Source organism: Plectropomus leopardus, chromosome 10, assembly GCF_008729295.1.
Source record: "Plectropomus leopardus isolate mb chromosome 10, YSFRI_Pleo_2.0, whole genome shotgun sequence".
Lineage (NCBI taxonomy): Eukaryota > Metazoa > Chordata > Actinopteri > Perciformes > Serranidae > Plectropomus > Plectropomus leopardus.
The window spans coordinates 10,576,179-10,600,807 of NC_056472.1; the positions used below are offsets into that span (position 1 = coordinate 10,576,179).

At 38.2% G+C, this 24,629-nt stretch overlaps 3 protein-coding genes across 5 annotated transcripts; all 3 read right to left on the reverse strand.

The window, feature by feature from the left end:
- Positions 1-1,940: 1,940 nt before the first annotated feature.
- nepro (nucleolus and neural progenitor protein) lies at positions 1,941-7,895 on the reverse strand. The gene is made up of 9 exons (XM_042494785.1): positions 7,811-7,895; positions 7,449-7,603; positions 7,262-7,350; positions 6,155-6,283; positions 5,934-6,011; positions 5,508-5,803; positions 5,181-5,239; positions 4,841-5,055; positions 1,941-4,111 (listed from the first exon to the last, which is right to left on the reverse strand). Exons 1-9 carry the CDS (start codon positions 7,893-7,895, stop codon positions 3,784-3,786), a joined length of 1,434 nt encoding a protein of 477 aa, XP_042350719.1. The 3' UTR covers positions 1,941-3,783.
- Positions 7,896-9,119: 1,224 nt separating this feature from the next.
- tex30 (testis expressed 30) lies at positions 9,120-11,427 on the reverse strand. 3 transcript variants are annotated; one of them, XM_042495250.1, is made up of 5 exons: positions 11,388-11,427; positions 10,962-11,198; positions 10,146-10,197; positions 9,792-10,006; positions 9,120-9,350 (listed from the first exon to the last, which is right to left on the reverse strand). In XM_042495250.1, exons 1-5 carry the CDS (start codon positions 11,403-11,405, stop codon positions 9,189-9,191), a joined length of 684 nt encoding a protein of 227 aa, XP_042351184.1. In that variant the 5' UTR covers positions 11,406-11,427; the 3' UTR covers positions 9,120-9,188. The 3 variants fall into 3 exon arrangements, with proteins under 3 accessions (XP_042351184.1, XP_042351185.1, XP_042351183.1); XM_042495251.1 differs by lacking the exon at positions 11,388-11,427 and adding an exon at positions 11,333-11,382; XM_042495249.1 differs by lacking the exon at positions 11,388-11,427 and having other exon boundaries at positions 10,962-11,374.
- Positions 11,428-12,684: 1,257 nt separating this feature from the next.
- Positions 12,685-22,091, reverse strand: poglut2 (protein O-glucosyltransferase 2). Its single transcript, XM_042494731.1, has 10 exons — positions 21,607-22,091; positions 19,501-19,706; positions 19,187-19,392; positions 17,720-17,797; positions 17,091-17,263; positions 15,517-15,754; positions 14,013-14,222; positions 13,745-13,834; positions 13,537-13,641; positions 12,685-12,844 (listed from the first exon to the last, which is right to left on the reverse strand). The coding sequence occupies exons 1-10, from the start codon at positions 21,798-21,800 to the stop codon at positions 12,827-12,829; spliced, it is 1,518 nt and encodes a 505-aa protein (XP_042350665.1). The 5' UTR covers positions 21,801-22,091; the 3' UTR covers positions 12,685-12,826.
- Positions 22,092-24,629: the final 2,538 nt, after the last annotated feature.

The window sequence follows — 24,629 nt, forward strand, 5'->3', positions numbered from 1 at the left end:
GGTGTTTTTATTACTTGTACGGCTGATTATTTTTAGTATGTAGGTTTTCTGTAATTACTGACAAGATACATGTCAACTTTTTACATTTTATCACTGTTCACTGGCAATGCATTGTAATCTCTCCCCAAGCATGCTCTCCGTAAGACCGGTAAAAGTAAACATTTTAATCATCTCAACACCCACAGTCTGGATACTGGTGCAACTATGTGCAGTGAGTACAGAATGCACCAGTGACACATCTTTATAGTGCTGACAGTTCATGCCATATTAAGCCTATGCTCTTTACTTTGTATATCCGTCTACCATCCTCATTATTAAACTTACTCAATATATTTTCCACAACCGTCTCCTTTTGCATCTGTTTGTACATTAATTTATACACTGGTGCATTCGCTTCTACTGAAGAAAAGATTTACAAATCAGTTATGGCCAAAACATGTTTTGAGATCACAGTGACCCTGACCTTTGACCTCCAACCCTCAAAATGTAATCAGTTCATGGTTCAGTCCAAGAGGAAGTTTATGCCAAATTTGAAGATTCAAGGTGTTTTTGAGATATAGTATTTATGAAAATGAGAAAGGCGAGTTTACAGTGATCTTGACCTTTGACCTACGACCACCAACATCTTATCAGTTCATTGTTGAGTCCAAGTGGATGTTTGTGCCAATTTTGAAGTAATTCCCTCATGGCGTTCTTGAGATATCGCATTCATGAGAACAGGACGGATGGACAACCTGAAAACATTGTGCCTCAGGCAACAGCTATCGCCGGTGCTGCAGCATAAAAAAGTCCTTAACTGAGACATGTTGACAAAAGCGTTAAAAAGGTTTTGCTGACATGTATATTCCCCCTTTGTGTCTTTAAACTTGTACCTTAACAAAAGAATAGTGCACATCTATTTCAAAGCAGGCTTGTAGGACGAGAAGGACATAGTTTGTAGACAAACTCCTGCAGGCAAATGGATTTCATGCCTGATGAAGGTTTAGTTACTGAAACATCGCAATCAATCTATTTCTTTTGCAAGATTGACAGTGTGCAGGAGATTATCTTTAAAATTGTACCTCGTATCAAGTGTAAAAATCTGGATACTGAGAGCATTTTAAAGTCACTTCAAATTCATGCAGAGAAAAAAAAGGGCCTGACTTCCTATGTCTGTGTATACAGATTTCAGACATTCAAAGCTTTCCCTCGTTACCCTCACTGGAGGTGAGCACAAACACTGACCTTGACTAACTGGTTTCGATAAAACCTAGAAAGCTCAGGAATCAGTGATCTGCAGACTTATATGCACAAATAAAGCTGGCAGGCGGATTTGAGACCATAACTCCACGCAGTCAGTGCTCAGTGAGGGGGAAGAAAAGTGCACTGTTGTATTTGTGCAGATGGGAGGGCTGTGTCTTCTTTGGCAGGGGATGATAAGATGGTGGGAGGGAAAAACACAGGCTGCAACAAACCTAACCCTTTAGCTTCTAATTCTGTGCACAGCCTCCACTCCTGAGCAATCACGGTCGCTGTGGGCTGCCAGACACCTGCGTGGTTTCGATGCGGTGGCACTTGTACCTGCACAGCTCTTATACTTGACTTCAAAAGCCTGAAGCTGGGGCCACCCTGCCTACTAATACACACCACTGCCAGTGTTCTCTCTTCATATCGGCACTCACAGTCTCTGTAGGCACACATTCAATTTTAGAGAAGCCTGACAACAGTGCTTTCTCACACTGCCTCCGCCAAAGGCACTGCAATCAACAGGGTTGACGGATTTATTCCACATTCTCCAAACACAATCAACAGTCTGGAACTAATCATTGTATGCATTCACTTATCAACACCACCAGGTGGAGCCAGAAATACACTGAGAGCCTTAAAAAGCTCCTTAGACTGGGGATCTGTAACATTAATGGCTTTTATAGCTTAAAATAGGCACTGGCAGTATTTGACGGTTCATTAAAGCAATTTTATTTCTTTGAACATAAGAAATTGTATGTTATTACACTGTAGTACTGTCTTCAGAGGGTTGAACATGAGCACTAAATAGCTCTGATAACACTATTTCACTGAAAGCATGCTGTAGCCAACAGAGGAGTCAATGTCTGACAGGGGCTAAAGCCTCATTTGGTGTTCAGTGCCGAAACACAATGGTTTGAGGGCGCAGGAACAATCCAAGTTCATTACATTTTGTCATGAAGCTATTCCTCAGTCAACAGAAACACTCAGAAATGGTTGAAATTATTCAGGTCAGACTCAAATTTCTAAAAACAATCTTTCTTTAGAGTTGTTTCATTACCATGAGTACTGCATGAATCCTAAATGTAGACTCATTCAAGCTGAGCGTTGACATTCATTGTATAAATGTGACATCACAGGAGAAAATCTACATTTTTCTGCACTTGACAGCAAGTATGAAAAAAATCAGTTTTCTTGTAGGTGGAATTTTATAGTGTCAAGAGCAGGCAAATTGTTTCATGACTTTTGTTGTTCTTTGAAGAGGCAGACATGCTTCCAAAGAAATGCTTCTTGTGAGCCGAGGGGCAATTTTCCAGGAACAGACATTCTTTATGATTTGCCTGCTCTTATGTTTTGTAGTTTAAAATGTTTAAGGAGAGACATCCCGGCTGAATCAAGTAAATTCAGATACCACCATGAAACTTGCTGATTAGATGGAGCAAGCCAAGAAGTTTTTTGAAGTTTTAAATCTGACATTGTCTCATTAAATATTCACTGATCCGAACACATTGCCTTAACAAAAATCTGAACATTGGATTAAGCCAAGTTAAAAATATTCTCATTTCACTTTGTGGACATAGGTTTTCACGGGGGGGGGGGGTAATCACAAGTAATATCATAATAACTGTATCAATTCATTTATTTTTTAAATATATATTGCTGTTTGTTCTATTGTTTTAAATTCATTACATGTCATGTCAATGGAATGCTATGTGCACTCAGCACCACTGAAAATGACAGTCTCCCTCATTGACTTTTATGTATGTAAGTGTACTTAAGTTGAGATCTTTGGCTTAAGATTATAAGAAAAAAACTAATTTTGAGAAATTGACCTTTAAAGATATGTTTGGTGAAATCCTATACATCTTTAGACAAAAAAGGAACTAGAGTAAAAATTTGACTAATAGATATCACCCATAAACGTACCCAGCTGATTACTTACATTTCGACAAATATTTTTTGTATTACCATGTTTTCTGAAATTTCACGTTTTAGAACCACTGACTACTAGTCTGTAAAAGGGCATGTCATAGAAGCATAACAGCCCAAAAATCAAAACTGACCAGTGCATGAAAAAACTGCTTTTTTCACCTGGAATGTCTCACCTTCAGCTCTGTATTATTCTCTAATACATCAGTCAAGAGTTGAACCTGGTTTGTCATTCAATAACATGTTTACAAGTCAATCAGGAAACCGCAGTGAAGATTCCAGCTATGAAAACTATTCGAAATTCCCTATTTAGGCGTCAAGAAACTCAAAATATGTTACCCCACTGTTAAATTTCACCATTTTGAGCGTCCTGATAGCCAAACCGCATCGCCCTTAGCTCGATTACAGCCTGGTTCCTTTGTCACATGCCAAATCCTCACCTTTATCTACTTTCTGCTTTAAAAGACACTGCTGTTGTTTGGCAACTGCATATCAATCATATAAGGTCCGATCATCAGTTTTCATTGCACATTAAATTTTATCTTTCGTTTGCAAACAGAGGACTCTGCCATACACTGAGCTCGGCTCGATACAGTACCTTGTTTCCTCCGTGTGTCGAACTCCAAAGTGTCACAAACCTATAGAGGCAAATATGTCATCGATGTCATCATGGCTGTCGCCGCTGATGGTCTGAGATTTTGCGTCGTGTGTAGTCCTGTTCCTTTGGTCGCCAGACACTGAGAACTCCGTCTTTGTCTTTTGTCTCTTCAGCAGTCTCTTTTTCACACCACCTCTGACTGCTGAGGGCTTAAATCGACGCCTGAGTGACTGCAAGCGAGTTTTCAGGCCAGCATGTCTCCTTGTTGCAGCAGAGGAGCGACAGGCTCTTGGCATCGACCCGTGAGGAGATGAAGCCCAGCAAGCCTCCAGTCTGAACGTCTGCAGCTTCCTCTGAACGCTGGGGATGAGGACAAATGATATTCATAGGCACAATTGGTATTAGGAGCAACTGTGTCACAGAATACTAAAGTGTGTTATTTTAAGCTAAACAGCTTCACACATATAGTGGCCACTTTATTAGAACACCTGTAAAGTCTGACGCAATCCAATACAACGGTTCTGCCAAATTCTATTTTCTATAATTCTATTTTCAAAACTCGAGTATTTTATGAATGCGAGCATATCATTTTATTTTCAAAATATATTCTCTTTTTCATATTATTGCCCTCTATTTCACATATTAATTTGGGGTATTATATGTATATTTTGGCTTGTATTATTGAAATTGTCAGATTCATGTCATTGTAGTCCAGAAATTGTTTTTTTTTTGTTTTCTGTTTAAGCTATGTAATCACTTTGTAGCTTTGATTTTTAAGGTGCTGTATAAATAAAGTTTATTATCATATTATACATTTTTTTGGTGTTGTTATAGTGGGCTGTAGTACATTAAGAGGGACTTTTTATTATAAATAGGGAGGACAAAAATATAGCAACAGCTCTCAATATAATGTAGTCCAGTAGAAGACCACATTTAACTATGACCTCAATAATAAAAAACAATTTACACATTTGCATTATAAATTTCATAAGGTAAGAATGTATGGCAGAGCTCTTGTTTTAAATTAGTCTGCACAACTGCACCGAATAAAGTGGACAGTGAGTGTATATTCTGCAGTGTTGTTCTTACTTGTAACCTGCAGCCTCCAGGCATCTCATCCTTCTGCACTTTAAATGCAGGAACTTTAAAAGGCGTTTTTCCCTTTCCATCCTCTGGGATTTACACCACGGGATCATTTCTTCCAGATGACTCGCCATGTCTTTGAAAGTAGTTGCCGCTCTCACTTGTTTCTTGAAATTTTGTTTCTTGTCCAGCTTGTGTGTTTTCTGTAGGATGGATTTCCCCTGAAATAAATTATGTAATCATTAAATAAGACCATAGGGTGACAACACTTGGTATTCCATCATCTGTAAATTAAAAAACAACAACAAAAAAACACATAAATATTTCATCTGGTTGGCTCAAATACCTCAGTGAAATCCTTGAATACCTTAAGAAAAGGCTTCATGTCAGTGTCAAGACTTATACCTGCAAAAAAGACAAAAATTACAACAGTAATGTCTGCAATGCTGGCAAATCACATAAGGCTACACTGAATATGATTTTGTAAACTTTCTGTGGCCGGGAAGGCCAACTTCTCAGACGACACTGACTGATTTGTCAGCCAAAACAAGAGCTTTCAAAATCTGCAGTTTTCAGAAAGCCTGTCACCCTCTACTGTGAAAAGTCCTTCAGACAGCGTCCTCTTACTGTCCTGCATTAAATGTGTCACGCAGAATACAGAGAAGCTCCACACCTCTTTCAACAGCAACACCCAGATCTTCTTTAACCTTCCTTGTCTGTGTCTGGCTCTTGACTTTAATAAGTTTCCTCCCCCTCCGTTGCTGCTGCTTCTCCTTGTGTTCTTTGATATGTGTTGGCTTTTTGGTCAGTACAGATGCATCAGAAGGACCCAGGAAGTGAGCTATATCTTCTGGCAGTGAGAAGTCTGTGAGAAAGGGCATGGGCTTGGCGTTGGCTACTTCTCTGAGGAGCTCCAGGAGCTGCTGATACAGAGTGGACAGGCTGACCAGGATACCACGGGCAATCACCCTGATGGAGCACAAAGGCAGAAGATTTACATTTGTGGAAGCGGTTTCTAAACTAAAATAAATTAAACTGTTTAAAAACACCAATTTTGGAGATGCCGACATGCAAAGTAACAATAACAAAGAGCACTCACCAGAGACGACTGAGCATGCTGGTTAGCACCATATTCAAAATGACAAACTCCTCCCATTTCATCTGCTGCCTTGCGAGTCTGAAGCAAACATCTCTTAAGGGGCCACATTCATGAGGTGACATCAAGACAGCAAAGAGTGTAAAGCTCGAGAAATCCACAAAACAAATAGCAGATCCTCAGTGATTTCTGTCAGAATTATGCTTCTTCTCTCGAAAGGATACATGAAAGTTCTGCTGCAGCGATTCATCATGCAGCTCATCAGCTTGGTGGCTCCCAGCACTTTGAGGCAGAGCCACTCCAGCATGGGCTGACTGGGGACATCACACTCTCCGGCCTTGATGCTCAGTCCCCTGAAAACACACAAACACACGCACGCAACATTACAATCAATAAGCAGATAATTTTAGCCTCCCACAATAAACTGAATGTATCATTGTTGTAATGTGCGGATTCTACTAGGGCTGCACGATATGCAATGCACGATTATATGGCAATCATTTTGAACGGTATCGAGATGAGTCACCATTTTAGTGGGGAAGGATAATTTTGCATTTCGTTTTCACTGCAAAAAGAATAAAAAATGACCATGTGAGTTTTGCTGGGGTCTGTACCAAACAAGTATGTTGCCTTACACGTGGAATATGATTTGTAGATTGGGGCATTTCTGCAGCACCATATTTCATCATTTATGATGACATGCTGTGACACATTTTACCTTTATAAAATTTTTGAAGCTCCTGTGATTTGGATATTGCACTTGTCATATTGCAATTTTGATAATATTTCAACAGATTGTGCGAACTATCATGGTTTCACTGATATGCCAAAGAGCCGATGGAGTGAGGAGTCAGTAGTGACGGCCTGTGGCTGTGGCTTAATAACCTCTGGTACATTTTCTCAGTGATCACAATCTGATGCCGGTGGCCCTCTCTAACAGATTTGCTAATATTACTTCCACTGCCACAACTCATTTTGTCTCCTAATTAAATAAGTTACTTGAGAAACTTAAAAGCTAATCATTTTAACATGCCAATAGACTTTGGAGACTTTGGAAATGTCAATTTAAACTTTACATTTTTTTGTTTTTATTTTGTATATTATTTAACAGTGTATCAAACAAAACTCACAAAGTAGGAACAGTCTGACCTGACGTGGAAGATCGTTGCCTGAACCCACAGATATTATTGGTCTGTATATTTGAAGCATGATGAAACTCCAGTGTTTGTTTTACATTATTACATATTGCATACAATGTGTGTCGTTAAAAACTATGATGTAGGCCTGCATGTTCACACAGCACACCACCCTGAACCAATAAAGCTTCCTACCTTTGAATCCTATTGGGACACAGCTCAGTCAGCTCCCGAAGAGGTTCATCAAGTTTCATGCTCTTCAGTCTGTGGATGCATTGTTCAACCTGAGGCACAAAACAACATATGAAACATGCAATAACACATACATATTAGTTAGTTCTTCTGTAACAGACCTACAGTCACACACCTGTAGAGTCCTCACCTGCTTTAAGCCTTTGAACGTCTTGTTGCCCCTGAAGCTGTTATTCAGGATGTACAGCAGCTCGTAGAGAACTCGTATCTCCGTTTGAAGAATCTCACTCCGAATAAGTTTAAGCACCTTCTCATTTTCCACCAACAGGGCTTTAACACGTGCATCTACAGAGCAGAAACAACACCTACATATCACACTTTATTCAATATAATGCTAATAAAGCACATAAGCGCTTCAGAGGGTAGAGCCATGCCCTCCCACGTGGATTGCAAACAGCATATATACACAGTGTTTAGCGCAGTTTGGTCACAGACATCGCGATATAAAGTCAACGTCATTTATCTTGTCGGCATCCGACCCATAAATCCTACCTGTAGTCGAGCTGAAATGTATGCGGACACTAGAAACGGCACCGGGAAAGGCAATGTTTATCTTGTTCCAGGGTTCCCGTGCCATGCTTCCCTGCAGAAAAAAAAGAAAAAATGCATGCGGAAGTCAGCCAGCCAATCCTATTCGACTAAATGTAAACGTCAGAGTTCCGCTTAAAGGCACAGGTTCACAATCCTCTTTTCATCTTTTCTTGACTGATTTCAAGTCAACGCTTTCCTCTCTTGCAAAAATAACAAAAAAAGCAACAGATTTTTATACAATTACGAAAACTTGAATTGAATATGAATCTTTTATTTGCGTTTGTTTCTGTCAGTGTCCATTCTTAGTTTGTTTATTTTTTATTTTAAGATGTTAATTTATTTATTTATTGATATTATGATTACTGAACACTTTATTAATGAATGAACAATATAGCCCCATCATATTTTATATTTAGAACAAAAAACTCTTTATACATTTAAGTTATTAAATGGTTATATGATGCATTTAACACAAACTCTCGCATGATAAAATGTACCTGTAATTATTATTACTTTTTTTCAGATTTTATCCTCTTATTATTATTGTTGTTGTTTTTTCTCTTGTCTATGTATGTTTGAATTTCTGTAAATAAGCTTGTGCACAATAAAGAAAGAGAGAAAAACACTCAGTGAAGTTGACTTGCATGTCTGACAATAGTGACTTAATCAACTAATTTTGGGATTAACCTTAATTCATGGTTAACCCTGACTTTTGGTCTCACTATAGTTTGTATTCTTACTGAGACCAGTTGCCATAGTAACTATCGGTAAGGTACCTGTGAAGTGTAATTTAGATGACTATAGGACCCCATTAGGAACAAAATTAGTGAAAAGCCTTTATTTTGCATGAAATTTATAATAACAAAGATATGATTAATGTGTATAGTTCCAAGCTCTCCCAGTGTTTTACTGTTTGTTTTTTTGGAATTTATATTGATTGCAGTGAAGCCAAAGTTCATTTTGCACATTGTGGACATTACAGTATCCACTTACCCCGCCATCATCCACCAGACTTACTAACCAACAAACCAACTACAATCAGTGTTCTAGTTTAGTTGTAAAACATCACCTCTGCAGCAGGTAGATTGTTTGAAATAGCGCTGCTGAGTTACTGTAACTGTTGTGTGGAAGACAAGCAACACAGGCTCAATGTTTAACCAGCTAAAGACTTAGTTTTTAACATTAAACATGTTTTTGGTTGGAGTAATTTTCCATTAAGTTATCAAAAGTTTCTGATAAAAAAAAGACAAAACAACTTTTCCTCATCATGTAAAAATATATATCCTTTATTATTTAACTAGATGGACATAACAAAACAGAGAAAGTAAAATACATAAGTCTATGCTCCCTGCTTACTCATCCAGGTGATGACTTGTGAGTTTACTTCATCCAACACAGAATCCTCCGACCTTCCCTTCACTGTCAGTCCATGACTGCCTCCTGTCAGCCAAAAAACCTCAGCTGGAGCTTTCATTTCTTGTACCATCCCTTCAAAGAGGTCCTGAGCAAAGACAGAAAGCAAAAAGCACAATCACAAAATGAACAAACAAAGACATAGCACAGGCTGGGACAATAGAATAATTAGAAAACAGCACACACAACATGGTATATTGTCTATGTTATGAGGACTGGACTAAACAATCAGAACAATACAGGGCTTCTGCAAGTATCATTTAGGGAAATTGGAAAACATGACAGAATATAGAAGCAAAGTGAATAAAAACACGTAAAATTTGTGACTGAGATATATAGACAGAAATATATTACTAAACTGGGAAATCTATGAAGAATGAAGAATGTACTGAGACAAAAGGAGAACACTGTAGAAAAACAATAAGTAACTTAACGCACATAAATGATGTAAATACACAAAGGAAATCCTATAACTGTATGAATTAAATGGCACTCAGGGCAGAATAATGAGTCCCCAAAACATCCTCACCCTGTCACACATGTTGTCCTCGGTGCCTGACACAAAGAGCACAGGCATGTGTTCAGGTAACCCCCTCAGATCTTCACTGCGTTGCTGATGGGCATGTGTCTGTCCCGGGGGATGCAGGGGGAAAGACAGGCAGATGACACCCTGCACTGCATCCTCCGACTCATCACTCAGCTGCCTGGCTAAGGCTGCAGCAGCACGACATCCCATTGACCTGCCTGTGGACGGGTCACACAGATTTTGACAGTACTGATTATTTTTGTATTGTTCATTCAACTTCCAAAAACTTAGAAATGTGGTGACACACTAACTTATCTATTCCATGTGATGAACAGTAAGCCTGCTATTGCTGCTTACCTCCAACAAATATGTGCTTTATGGTAAACTTCTTCAGAGAATTCAAATAGTCCTGGAGGAAAAACACAAGTGTGTACAGCATCTCACTGATTTGGAATCTGTTATAGTAGCACTGGAAGACTATTGAATGAATAAGGGACTGTTCTTTATTTATCAGAAAGAGGGGTGGCTGGGATGTGACTTAATTTCATTTTTTAAAAATCTTGACCCTCCCCAAGGCTACAAATATTTTGTTTTGCACCTCCTTGAGTGACTCAGAGAAAAGGCATAAACCTTCCTCCACCATAACTACACCCTAAACACACACACACACACACACACACACACACACACACACATTTATATTCACACCATATATAGCTATTGGGACAAATGTTATGATCAAATAACACAAGTGGGAGTTACTTCCAAATACATTTCTTAAGCAAATGCAAATCCTCCATCAGAGGTTAAAAGATGAAAATGAAATTATTGGGTTGAAAAAAACGTTGGTTTTTCCACTATTGCTGTGCTAAACTACTGTCACAAATGTGAAAATCCGGGAATATTTCCTGCTGTTACAGTTTTTTGGTTATGATAGGTAATTGAAAATAAAATAATTTCAAGTTGTATGTCCCTCCCCAAGCCAAATAATAATAATAACAAACACACACACACACACACACACACACACACAAATCCCTCATCAGTGCGTAAAAAAAAATATTTGACATGCCTCCCCCATTTTGCACCGCCCCTGCTGTCTCATAAATAACGAACAGTCTCTTCAAGAGTTCTATGTCTTGGATGAATGAATGACTGAATGAAAACGCTTACCCACACCGCACGGTAGGCCTTCACTCTGTAACCCAAGTTTAACCCTTTGCATGTGAAACGGAGACACAGGAAGCCATGTGAAGCTAAGGCATGTGCCAGAGACAGCAGATGTCTGAAGTTCATGTCTCCACCAGCTCCGTGTGTGAGGATGACAGCTGTGTGAACATCTGTTACTGAGGCAGGGAGACACAAGGCGGCCTCCAGATACTTTGTCCCAAATGGCACCTTCAGTGTGTCCTGAAAATCAGCGAGGAGTGAGAGAGCAATATACATAATGTAACCATTCATATCACGCGGGATATTTTTAGGATTTGCGTCAAAATGGATTCACGTTATTATTTATAACGCGATGTAACAGCTTCAAGTATTACACAGAGGTAGCCAGCTGTTAGAGCCCCATTTGCTTGCAGTTCTGTCAGATTTTACCTCTGCATACTTGTCCATTGCGGGATGTTTCGTCTTTAAAATTCCCAAAGTGTATGCTGTCTGCAAGTGACTGACATCTACTGTTCAGGAGTGCTCATTACAGCCTTACTTGATGACCCTTCATACTGCTACAATATGACTGCTATCCATAGAAATCAAACGAGAGTCTGTTTCTGTGATGCTACCGTTTGTTAGCAATGTGAACAATTCAAACAATGGCTGCAGGGTGTCTCAGCAATCAGACACTTAGATTTAGTGTTTTTTAAGATTATTTCTGACTAAATTTAAGATTGTTTTTTGGACACATCGTTTTTTTTTATTATTCAAGCATTGCAGGTAGTGGTGTACTGTAAGAAAGTAACAATACTTTGTTACATTACTTAAGTATTTTTTGGGGAGTATCTGTACCTGAGTTTTCACATTTCTATGAACTTTCACTTTTACTTGACAACATATCCTAAATAAAATGTACTTTTACTCAAGTAAAGGCTCTCAGGCACTTCATCCATCACTGCCACCAGCTAACTGCAAAGTAAAAAGACAGGACTAGGTTTAGTGGTAGGGTTTAAAGATATGTAACATCAGAACTGCAGACTTTATGCAGAACAGCCTGACTCATTTGGAAAACAAAACAAAACATACAAAGATGGGTAAGTGAAATTAGATAACATTTTTGTGGTACCTTAGACATCACAAGTTCAAATTCAAGAATATTTGATGACTTTTACAGCCTAATATTTATAAAAATTGAACAAAGGAAATCCCAGATATTTTATTTACATGTACACACCCTGGCTCAGCAGGGTGCAGATGTTTTTTTTTTTAACATTCAGCTACAGAACAGCAACTACAGAGCTGGCAGGGTTTGTTTGTTTGTCTTGCTCAAGAACCCTTCAGTACATCAGGTCTTTGGTGAAAATTTACGTTGAACATACAGAGGTAAAAATCCTGTGCTTAAATATGCAGGAAATGTCAGACTGAAAACTCCACAACAGCCTGATTGAAGCTACAGATATTTTTCCTTGAACCTCCCTGAGTGACTGGGGGAAAATTTATCTTAGCCAGAAACTGTGAAATTCGGTTATTTATGATGAAGACAGGGTGATTCATTGTGTGATTTTTGCAAATTTAAAAGAAAATATGTCTTTCAAACCAGCCAGCGTATTCTGAGGTTCTGAGATTATTCAAATTAAATACAAAATACAACAATTTAAAGTTGAACGTCCCTCTCCTATCCAATAATAAATAGTGAACAATCACTTAAAACGGCAGAAAAAAAGAGTAATCACTTTCAACATACAAAAAGAAAAATATTTATTTTAAAACATGAGATGTGATATTCATGTAATAGTCATACAATCATTGAACACTCTGAAACATTTTGTTTTTGGCAGAATATCAGATATGAAGGATTGCTCTGTAACTGGATGACAGGTCAATCAAAGTTCATCCTTTACCTGGAAAACACAAAAAAGAGCAAACAAAACAATATTATTAGCTGAATTTGTTTGAGAATGTGGGACAAAATGTGTGCCATCATAAATTGCCAACAAAAACAGGGCAATTTAAACCATTTTAATTAACTGCATAGGGTTTGGTGACTTCACATAACGTAGAATCATTTTTATCTTCAACTTGAATATATTTATTAAGGTGCAGTAACAGCAAACATACACCAGAGGGAGCCACACTCTGTAAAATGGTATAGTCTTGAGACTGAGTGGAACCAAAGTTTCAACATTAATATTGGTATTTTTTCTGATTATCATCACCAACGAGAAGCCTAAGCCCACCAATGTATTATTTACCACAGTGAGAAGTGGATCTGGTTTGTTCTGCTACAAGTCTGAGTGGAAGTTCAGGTGTCCAGTGACAGATAATTATGCTTCAAATCTTTTTCAACATAAAAGAAGCTCAACTTGCTTTTCTTTGGGGGCCTGTTCTGAAAAATGACAGGTGGTCAAAGGCCAGTTCCAGCAGCCCCAGACATGTTTCTTGAATTTGAGGACGTTCCTAAGTTTCTGTCTAAAGTGTATCTTTGCAGACAACGCAAGCTTGTGTAGATTCTACTGGTGTTAACCTGTAAGCTGAGATGAGATGAAACAATTCAAAGCAACTGATTCAAGGGAAACTTAACGGTGTCCCTTACCCTCGTCCTGTGGCAGGAACATGGAAACAGGTCATCAATGGGCTGCTCCACAAGCGCCATGCCTGTACGAATCTTGGGCTCTGTGACCTGGAGTTTGGCGTACTCCTGTAAGACGAACATGAAACTTAAAGACAGGACTATGACAGACCGGGAAGTACATCCTGACTTATGCTGTGTGTGACAGACTCTGCAACTGCAGAAATATTACCTGAAAAAGTTTATAGTAGTAACAAAATATACTGTTTCCCATAAGATGGTTGCGGGCAAACTGCTGACCCGCCAGTGCAATTTTCTTTGCCTGAAAGACAGCAACAGTCTTAATCTTTCTTAATATCATCATCACAGACATCAATAATACACTCCATCTTGATAAAAGTCATCTATGTTAACTTTAAAAGAGGCTTATAAATGAGCATAAGAAATTACCCCAATTCATAACAAAAATATAATGCACCATGCAAGCCAGTAATTATCACCTCTTCATCATTGTCACGAGCCCACTGGATCTTTTCCAGCAGGTCTCCGAGGTCCGCCCTGATTGGAATGTAGTGCTCCCACGGCCGAAGCTCGTTGTAGAAATGCTCATAGTAACCAGAATCCTGCTTTAGGACCACACTGTCTCCTGCTAACAGGTAAGGCAGTCGATACGCAGCCACAGTGCCATCAATGTTTATCTGGTACTTGTACTGGTGGTAGATATGAGAGAGAAATAATCATTTATTGACTTTCTTTATCATCAATGTAGAAAAAATGCTTTGAAAAGCAAGTTAGAAAACAATTTAAACTGTTGAAGCTACAATAGGCAATTTTTGAAGCAAATATAACAAAAGGTCTTTTTTTTTTATAACTTACTATATACTGACAGTAGTACATGAGGCAAATAATTTGTGAAAAAAGCAATCATACCCCTTAAAGTGATCCTAATGGCATTATAAGAGTCAAACAAAAAAAAAAAAAACAATCAGAGCGAGGAGTCTCTAACGCAGCTGTCAATCACTGCTTGTGAATATCGTCAAACTGTCAAATTAGGCAGCGCTGATTAACTATTAATCAAGAATCTGTTATTGCATTGTCTATTTTTCACCTCAAATGTTTTCAGGAACATAATTTAGTGTACTGTTTAGCTGTAAAATGAGAACGTTTGTGACCCAGCCACCATGTTGAAAACAACTGAACCAAAACTAAATCCTGCCAAAGCAAACTTTCCCATTTTACTGCCAAAAAGCACATTTCTGAAAACATTTGAGGAGAGAAAATCTTGATTCATATTTTATCAGTTCTGCTGAGTTTGACAGATATCTCTGAAAATGACCTGTGATTGGCCAAAGTCTTCCATCACGGGGTAGAATATCTTAAACCTGAAAACAGAGCCAAGCCAAGGCGCCGAGGTTTACTGTTCTCTCAGAAAACTTGAATTACATTATGCTCAGAAGTTATTACAGAATTTTTACCCGATGACACCAAAATTCAACCGCCTTCCCGTGCTTTAAGGCTGATATCATATTTAATGCGTACAGAGTTATGTCCTGGCACACTATCACACACATTAAGTTACAGCTCATGTGTTAGCAAAAAATGTCACTTTACACAGCAGCTACATCCCACAGGACATGTCTTTCTGGCAAACTAGATCATGTAAATAGGTCCAGTATCCCGAGGCCCTTGAGCACGGGTTTAGTCCATCATCTCCTGAGAAAAATATCTGGGTCTTTACTTTCCTAACCAGACGTTAGTTTTCTTAGGCTCTGATTTTCTGTGCCAAGCAAATTGGGTACACTCAGCTTGTCTGAGCTTGTTTGCTGAAAATGCCTTCCTATGGTTAAAAAACAATTAAAATCTGCAAAGCCCTGCAGAGTTAAGTGTTAATTCAGGCAGTCAGGCAGCAATAGCAGCTCCTTACTATTACATGGCATGATTTGTTTAAAAGTTATAAGAAATATCATTTAATGAAGACTCCAAAGCATTTTTCAGAACACTCACCTTGAAAAAGTCAAAGAAAGACACGTGTTTGACCAGCGGCCCATAGAGGCTCTCATCGTGTTTGAAGAAGAAGAAGTTGGTAAAGGCAGCATCTATCATGGTGGGGTGAGCCCTTGAAAGCTTGACCAGCTCCAGGCGTTCCTGACGGCTGTCCCGGCCTCTCCAGAAAGCTGTGGCATTCTTCTCTGGCCATGGTGGCCCTGTGTTAGCCTGCACTGACATCATGTCCAGACTGACTCTGTTCATTGGATGCACAGTATGTTGTCCAAATTAGATAATGACATGCTGAATCATGAAAGGAAGATTAAGACAGTAATAAGAACTTCACAGTTGTGCATATACAAATAATCTCTTCCTATTATCTTACCCATGTAATGGATTGACTTCATAATGTCAGCTTTACCTCAGTGCCTAGAAATTCGTACCCTGTTGCACACACTTTGCTTTATGAAAAACTCCCTTCACCGGTTCAGTGCTGCGAATATAAAATACAGTTTTGTCGTGCAGAGATCAGCAGCTACAGACGACACTGGATACACCTGATGACTGAGCGAGTATCTGTCATTACAGGGTGAGAATTTCTGCAGGGCAAAAAGTCAATGCATGCGTGATATGGAGAGCTGTTCGGCTGGCTTAATTTAGATGTAAAATAAAATATTTGGAATTTTTTATGCTGTCACACACCAGTTGGCTATCTCGCACTGCATAAAAATGCATGAAGCAACGCTGAGGAAATAACGAGTGCCCTGACACAGGTTTATTTCTGTTCCACATTATTCAGTCTGCGCTGTGACAATGTTGTTGCGCGGTCTGGATACATAAGCCTGCTTGTCCCTATCGTCATCTGCCTGGGGAAGAAAAGCATATTGCAAATCATCTTAATGACTTCAGGATTGCAATGTGTCCAACTCACTACGACTCTCGTCCTCCACTAAAAAGCAAGCTACAAACTTTTCCAAGCCACCAGGCATACAGGCAGTTGGTAGTTTATACTCAAAAGATTTTCAAGTGAATATTCCTTAAAGAGGGTCCAGGTGTGAGTGGTGCTTTAATAGAATATTTATGCGGCAGTGACATCCTATATACTTTCTACAAAGTTGCTCGAAGGTTTTTTTTCTTTTACTTGCAGTGGCAAAGTGAGTGTGGTTATCATCTGTTCTTCACTGCTGTCTCTCCTCTGCCCGCAGTGAAACCCCATTGATGACAGCAAAACACAAGAGACTCTCAAACCGAGCTGAAATAAAATGGGGGCTCATAACTTCGGTAAATAACACAGGTAAACTTCTACTGCGTTTTTCTGTAATTTATGGCGTGTGGTGTCTTGGTAGGAGGGATGCGGAGTGAAGGAAAGATGGAGAGTTGACAACAGCTACACTCTGAGTTGCTGTGCATGAAAGCTCCGCAAGTAAAAAAAAAAAACAGTGTGACAGCTGACGAAAACAAAGGATCAGGCTCTAAATAGCTCAAAAAAATCCTTGATTGGCCTCAGTACTAATCTTTGAGATTGGATTGGGACATCCCCACTTTAATCAGAAATGACTTCACATGCTTGTGTTATGGATGCACAGCCTTACCTTCCCATGGTCTCGAGGACAGACTCAGTCAGGTCATAGGTGGGCATGACAATGTCTCTGGTATTGTTAGATCCACACCAGGAAAAGATAGGATGAATCTTCTCAGTGGGTTTCCTCTTCTCCAATGGCCAGTCACCAAGGTTAACGAAGAACTCCATATCGGGGAGCTTCACCTGGACGAACGACACAACATCGGAGGGAGGGAAATGGAGTATGCTTTACTTTCATTTACAAAAATGTGCATACTTGAAGACTTTGAATCTTTCTACAGCATCACAATCCATGGATGTCTAAAGAGAACTGGATACAGTGTTTGAGCAGGGGCCCTATCGATTCCTATAAAGGTGCTCAGTGGTACCAAACACATTCAGCTGCTGATAAATTAGGATTAAAAGGATTTAATTACGCAGCTCTTCTAGACTTTTCAAATGTTATCGAAACAAACAATGTCTCTTTTTCCATACAAGTCTATGTGAAAAAGTCTTTGGGCATCATAGCATCACGTGGCAGATAGAATTCCACCCTTTTTCTCACTTTTTAAAAGCAAGTGACAAATAATAATCGTATTAACGGCAAAGATCAAAATTTCTCTAATGTTTTAATGTTACACAGATAGTTCAGGGGCTTACCTTTCTGGTGAGTGACAGGAGGATGGCATCCATAAAGATTCTGAAACCAACATGCTCTCCAAAAGTTTTGACATAGACCTAAAGAAAGCATAAAATCTGTATCAACCTAAAAGCACCACAGGTGTGTTAAGGAATTACTTTTCAGAATCACTTTTATTGGCAAGGTATGTGTTAATGTGAACACATAAAATTATTTCGATGAAGTCCTTTAGTGTACTTATATGTAAATAGACATAACAGCTCTGAACAGCGACAACAAAGCTGCACATATAAAGGTATAACATACAGGACTATTTTGTTCAAAAGTATGTGAAAGAATACATGTTTATAAAAAATATTACAAAAATATAAATTAAAAGTACCAAATGTGCTGATGAAGACCATATAATACGGTCAAAAGTTATGTAAAGCTAATACTTTGAAGTGAAATATGATTGTACTGTCAAGACTAGGGTCAAGAGCAAATTTTCATGTTTATTATTGAAATTATCTCGGTTACAAAGGAAAAAAGATGTAGATATTGATGAATCGTTTTGTTAAAACTACTAAACTTGTAAATCTGGATTTTTTGGGGGGTTTTGCACAGAACTAATTTTGTAAGTGGATGCTCAACCTAATGCTCCCTAAAAACAAATGTATAAATTACAATGGGATTGTAATGGCAGCTGATAAATTACTGCATGTTTCCAGGTAATACTAGCACTGTGGCAATAGGGCTTTAGACGTATCACTATTACAGGAACATGGGTTGATGTCCACAGTGGTATTTTGAGAAGATTGTAGTAGTAAATACCTGGTTGACAGACTGTTCTTACAGGTGTGTCACATTGCTCCAGGCTCTCCTGGCCCACTTTACATTATCACATGGCTGTAATTACTATTCAGCCTAAAGAAACACTACACGTTATTACTGCACTGCCCTTTGGTTATGACGTTGTTCAGCATTTTTGAGGGTAGTGAGCTGCATGTAAAGGAGCCAGATCAAGGCCAAAAGGATTCTTAATTTGAAAAAAAAAAAAAAAAAAAAACCTGAAAAAAATAGATCTGAAAGTGAAAAGAAGATTTGAAAGTGACAAAAAAAATCTAAAACAAAAAAAAAGAGAGATTTAGATGCGGAAAATAATTAAGATCTAAATGTGAAAACATAAAACCTGCAACTGAAAAAGACCTAAAATATGGAATTATATAAAAGTTAAAAGTAAAAATAAATAATTTATTCAAAAGACTATCAGAATTAAATTATATTTAATAAATTATATTTAAATCTAAATGAACCTTGTCCTACATTAAAAAAAAATAAAAATTCAAGATCAAAACTTAAGCTTTCAAAGTTTCAAATTTTATTTTTTCAATCATTTTTTTCTTTTTCAAATCAACAAACCGTTTGGTTTTGATTTGACTCCATAGACTGATATTTACTGTATATCTTGCTATTTCCTCAGTGTTTGTTTCAGAGGTGTAAGGTACCTTATTATCTTTAATAGTGTAGTGGCAGAGGCTTTGTCTCTGTCCAAAGCGCTGTGGGATCTCCTGCGCGTTACGATCTGGGTCAACACTGGCGTAGAGGGCCAGGTCTCTGTCTATCTGAGGGAAGGATGGAGGACAGTGCATGTGGGCCTCCCACACAGATCCACTGGGCTGAGGACAGTCACAACCCTCATGGTAGACTGGACCTGTAGAAGAATAATACAGAAACATCATTTAAATCTTTCTCTTTTATCTGCAGTAAACGTGCAACAAAAACATGCATCTTGTCCTAAAATTTATTTTTTGCGTTCTACCTTTGAGAATGAATGGTGACTTTGCGACATGCTTGTTCTTGATCAGGATGTGGATGTGAAGGTCCGTGTAGGTGGCATACATTCTGTAGCGAACCAGGAAGGAGCCATCCTGACGATCCAGGACTTGGATCCAAATCCTGGTGAAGTGCTCCACTGGAGACACAATCTTCACATCAAATGTCTTCTCACCAGGTGATGTTGTTAAACTGTGAGGGCACACAGGTCAAAAATGCTTTCTTTAGTGTACAGCACAAGCCATGTGCAAAAGGTTTTGTGAGTCTTGAACAGACATTTGTACCAAAACAGATTTAGCTATTCAACATTACTCTCTAAGGATAATTATAAAATTAAAACTACCTATTACTATTTTCTGACAAATTTGTAATTAAACATCATTTTGCACAAAAGGGAGTCTGTTGTGTCATGTATAACTTCATGTCTTCTTGATATTGGCACAATGCTACTGTCCCTCTTGTGAACCATTAGACAACAATAACTTAACTTTTTGTTGTAGGCATGAATGGAAGTGAGAAAATGATCTGTTTTGACACCCAAAACATGTGTGAAAGTGACTCCCACTGAGAGCAGATACCTCCATTAGGCCCATGGGAGCTTTTCTATGAAAGAGGTTAGGTGAGGTTGCCTGGCTCTTTCTCCCTGGGGTGCAAACTTTCATGTCTGCTCTCTCTCTAGTTTTAAATTTCAACGTTGCTTAAAAGACTTACTATGTTGTCGTTGTGGTTTTCTTTGTAGTCATGGAGTTCTCCACTGCCAGGCAACTGTAGTTTATTTATCAGAATAGGGGTTAGCTGGGGTGCGCCTTCGTTTTTTTAATTTTAATATCATGACACTCCCCAGAGCTTCACAGAGTTTTCCTCGAACCTCCCTGAATGACTGGGGGAAAATACATGACTCTCCCTTCATCATAAATAACCATACTCTGCAGATCCAGGCTATGATAAATGGTGTGATTTTGGAGATTTTAAGGAAAACAAGACTTCCAAACCAAACTGCAGGTTTTGGGGTTCTGTGGGTATTTAAAATAAATACAAAATACTACCATTTAAAGTCTCTTCCCTAAGCCAATTCAAAAAAACATAAATTCTTCCCCAGTGCTTAAAAAAATGATTTGGAGCGCCTTCCTCATTTTACACTACCCCCTCCCCTCTCATAAATAATGAAAACCTTCAATAAAATTGTAAAGAGGTTGTAGTTTCACAAATTTGCTTCAAAGACATCTAAAAAGAACCATATTTTCTCTAAATATGAGGGTTTTTTCCACATAAGTTACAATTGAAAAATTGAGTGTTGTTACATTTGACTATATTAATTTCTTGGTGGAAAAATAACATCTAAACACTGAAGTCTAGACAAATATTACTGAGGGCTGCATCTTTGCCAAATGAAGAGTAGTTCATCAATGACAGAGATGCCTTTTTTTTAAATACTGTAGTTTTTATTAATCTTTTGAAACATGACATCTCTTTTCCCGTGCTGCTTTCAGACCCCTTTCATAAATATTTAAACCTTTGAGCCCTGAGCAAACTGGCTGAATTTCTTTCAAAACATGTAAAAAAAACAAACAAACAAACAAACAGGCACTGAGCAACATGGCAAGAAATGCTCAACAAACTGCAAGAAATAAGTAGATTTAAACAATTATTTTAAAAAAGCTAGATAAAAATGTCTAGGGAAAAGGACAAAATCAAGGAATCAACTATATTTAATGCTTAGAATTATAATTGCATATTTTAAATTATATTACAGAATCGTTGTAGTTTTAAGCACCTAGGCCATTTCAACTCATTTTCAGGTCATTTCCTTGTACTTTTTTTTGTTTTGTTTTACAAATTTCTTGATAATTTGGGGGTGTATTTTTGTTTTTGCCCTCTTCTCATGTTTTTTTTTCTAAGAATTCAAGCTCCCCTTTTACATTTTTTTTTTTAATCAACGTAAAAACAACAAAGAAATTCGTTTCTGACAAAACCCAAATCTACGTGGAGCTCTTGAAAGCAGCATTGCTTGCCAATAAAATTTCCCAAGTTGCTGCGACTGGAAAAACGTCCCGGCTGCAACATTACCAGGCCAAACTGAAGTGTTACTCACTTTTTCCCAGAGCTGTCCACCGCCTGTATGTAGAAGAATCGAGCTGGAAGGACGATGTTTGCCTCCAGTCCTGGTCCCCAAACTAAAGTTTTGGCAGCACTGGGTACCGAGTGTGCCTGAGCCCCCGGGACTTCATGTCTGAACACATCCAGACACACGAGCAGCAGCAACCACGAAAGTAGCCGAAGTGACATACCTGTCCAAGAGTCCACTGTCCTCTAATGTCAGCCGTTACTTTTCTCCTCATAGAGACTCATCACCCCAAACTTGCCATTGTCGGTTTAAAAATGCCGAGACGTCGTTTGAGACAAAGTATTGTTAAAGTCAACTAGCTAAAGTTTAAGTTCGTTCCGTTTCCATTCGGAATGACACAATTCAGCGTTAGCATTGCTAATGGCTTACGTTTGGCTAACACACGCGCATAATGTCATAATTATAATATACTCACAGATGTACGAGGCTCACCGTTAGCTAACCTGTCTCCAAAATCCATGTACAGTAGGTTGACTATCTGAATGAGCAGAGGGCGGGATAACAACGCCCGATGTAGCAATGTGATTGGTCGCCACTCCGCCGAGTCTGGGTTTGATTGGTTGAATGAGCAATCGCTTCCTAATCTGAATCTGACTGGACAGAAATCCGGAAGTTCAAGATTTAGCTACATGCTGGTATGCTGGGCACGGCTGGGCATGATCATGGATGGGTATGATGCTTAGCTCATAGGTATATCATTAATTTGCCCATTATTTTAGCCAAATTTTGCAAGTAAAAAAAAAAAAGAAAGGATTATGGGATGAGATTATGAATGTGGTTTTTATAGGTTTACCCAGTGGCTAAATTATTGTTATAAATGAATGGAAGCATGGAGTGATTTGCTCATTATAATATTGCTCAGAATCCAAACCTCCCTGTTTTCACTGCCCAACAATGGTGTCTTCAGTGGTAGAAGAAGTAGGCACTTCAGATAATTTTTTTAAGCATTGGGGAGGAAGTTGTGTTTTTGATTTTGCTTAGTGATAGGGAAATTCAACTTTAAATGGTCACAGCATTTATTTGAAATACCCTCAACACCTGAAAACCCTCAAGTGGGTATTACAGACATGTTTTCTTTAAAAATCTCCAAAATCACACTATTTATCACAGTCAGAAACTGTCAAATCTGGTTAATATATTTCCCCCAGTCATTAAGGGAGCCTCAACATTTTTTTGTAGCTTTAAAATTGCAATATGGCTTACTGCAATTTAAAATTGCACTAAATACTGTTGTGCTGCAGATATGTCCCGACCAGCCTCTAAATCATATTCTACACATTTAGGGAAACATCATTATTTGGTACATCCTCACAAAAATCACACCACAATCATTTTAATATGTCTTTCAATGAAAAAAAAAAAAAGTTAAATTTATGATTCGCTTTAATGTTGCAAATCATATCACATTTGCAATATTTTTAGATATAAATTACAATTAGATTTTTTTTTTTTTAATCGTTCAGTCCTACCAAGCTGTACGTCTTAGAAGCAAAGCGACAGCATGCGATAAAGGAAGGGGGGCAGTAAAATAGAGTTCTCAACTGTGTACATCAATCAATGTTTATTTCATTTTGCTTTTGCATCAACATATTTTCAGTTCTTTTTTGTCAAGTAATTTCTATTACACTAGTATAATATCAATAAGAACAAAAAGTGGTAGAATCCATTTAAATAAGACAAACTTTGCTGCCATCATTGAGAAAACCAGAGAAATGCTTTTTCAGGATACTACAGTGTGAAGAACTACAGAGTTCCAGTGATTTAGACAGAGCCAGAATACCAGATACAGTACCAGCAGTAACAGGTACAACATATACAGAGAAAAATATTCAAAGAAAGTCTTTAGCTTTTAGCATTTTTTTTGTTTCGCCTTTCTCCCAAGATTGAACTGTACAGTTGATATAAAAACCAAAAACATAAAAACCAAAAAAACATACTAACAAAACACCCTGTCAGTAGAAGTCAGATTTTTTTTTTTTAATTTTCTTTAGATTTTGTTTTTTGTTTTTTTGTGTGTTTTCTCAGTCATTGAAAGAACTGCACTGAACACAAATCTCATTGACGGTACAGAGATAGGAGAGAAGTTGGTTTTTTTGACATGTTTAAGACACCTCATTGAATCAAATCATGTGTAATTCCTGAAATCCTTGTGGCACTGCTTTTACGATTTCAGGTGACGTTAAATGGGTGCGAAGGCCATGTAGAAATGCCTCAGCAGCCTGACAGGAAGCAGGCAGAAATGCAATACAGATAGATTTACTTGTGTCTGTTATTTTTTAGCTTTTGAGAGTGCATGTCACGGTGCATATTCTATGTGGGAGTGACATGGACATGATCAAGGCGCAATGCTTCTTATGTGTTAATGCTTGTGTGCATAAAGGCCTGATGTGTCAGAAATGGATATCAATAATCCTCTGTTTGGTTTTTCAGATCAATTCAAAATACAGACAAATACACAAGTACAAAATATCCTCCTCACTTAATGCTGTCTGCGCGTGTCATGTGGCTACCCATTGACATGTACAACACAATCACAATATGATACACAACCATGTATCATGAAACATTTTGTTGTTTTTAAACACACGAAGAGCCTTCAGTTGAGAGGCCATCATCATCAAATATAGGACTGCGACAAGAGGATATCATAGTCATCAAGAACAATATTTAACGGAAAGAAAAATAACAGATTTGCTTCCGGTTAAAATTGTTTGCAAATGTTTTACACATGTACATAGTTTCTGCACTGACTCACATCTGAACATCACTGAAAAAAAATACTGTTACTTCTCCTGAACCTTTTGCTGAGAAACAACTCACAGGGGAGTTGCGATGACGCAGATGTGATTCCTTTTCCCGTCACGAGGACATCGACAATCATTAAAGTTTGTGATCATGAAAAGAGGACCGCTCAGGTTCAAAACACAAAACTTCTAGACATGGAGAAAGATGAGAGGGTGTCATTCATGTCTGATTGCTTTGGCAGAGAG

Coding starts and splice junctions, on each gene's coding strand:
- nepro (XM_042494785.1), bottom strand. CDS start 7,895: ATGGCACGGGAACCCTGGAACAAGATAAACATTGCCTTTCCCGGTGCC. Junction 7,351..7,448: donor CGTTCAAAGGCTTAAAGCAG/GTGAGGACTCTA, acceptor TTTGTGCCTCAG/GTTGAACAATGCATCCACAG. Junction 6,284..7,261: donor TGTCCCAATAGGATTCAAAG/GTAGGAAGCTTT, acceptor GTGTGTTTTCAG/GGGACTGAGCATCAAGGCCG.
- tex30 (XM_042495249.1), bottom strand. CDS start 11,249: ATGAATGGTTACATTATGTATATTGCTCTCTCACTCCTCGCTGATTTT. Junction 10,007..10,145: donor AAAGCACATATTTGTTGGAG/GTAAGCAGCAAT, acceptor ACCCGTCCACAG/GCAGGTCAATGGGATGTCGT. Junction 9,351..9,791: donor AGGACAACATGTGTGACAGG/GTGAGGATGTTT, acceptor GTCTTTGCTCAG/GACCTCTTTGAAGGGATGGT.
- poglut2 (XM_042494731.1), bottom strand. CDS start 21,800: ATGTCACTTCGGCTACTTTCGTGGTTGCTGCTGCTCGTGTGTCTGGAT. Junction 17,264..17,719: donor TCCTGTCACTCACCAGAAAG/GTAAGCCCCTGA, acceptor TCGTTCGTCCAG/GTGAAGCTCCCCGATATGGA. Junction 13,642..13,744: donor ACTACTATAAACTTTTTCAG/GTAATATTTCTG, acceptor TTCGTCTTACAG/GAGTACGCCAAACTCCAGGT.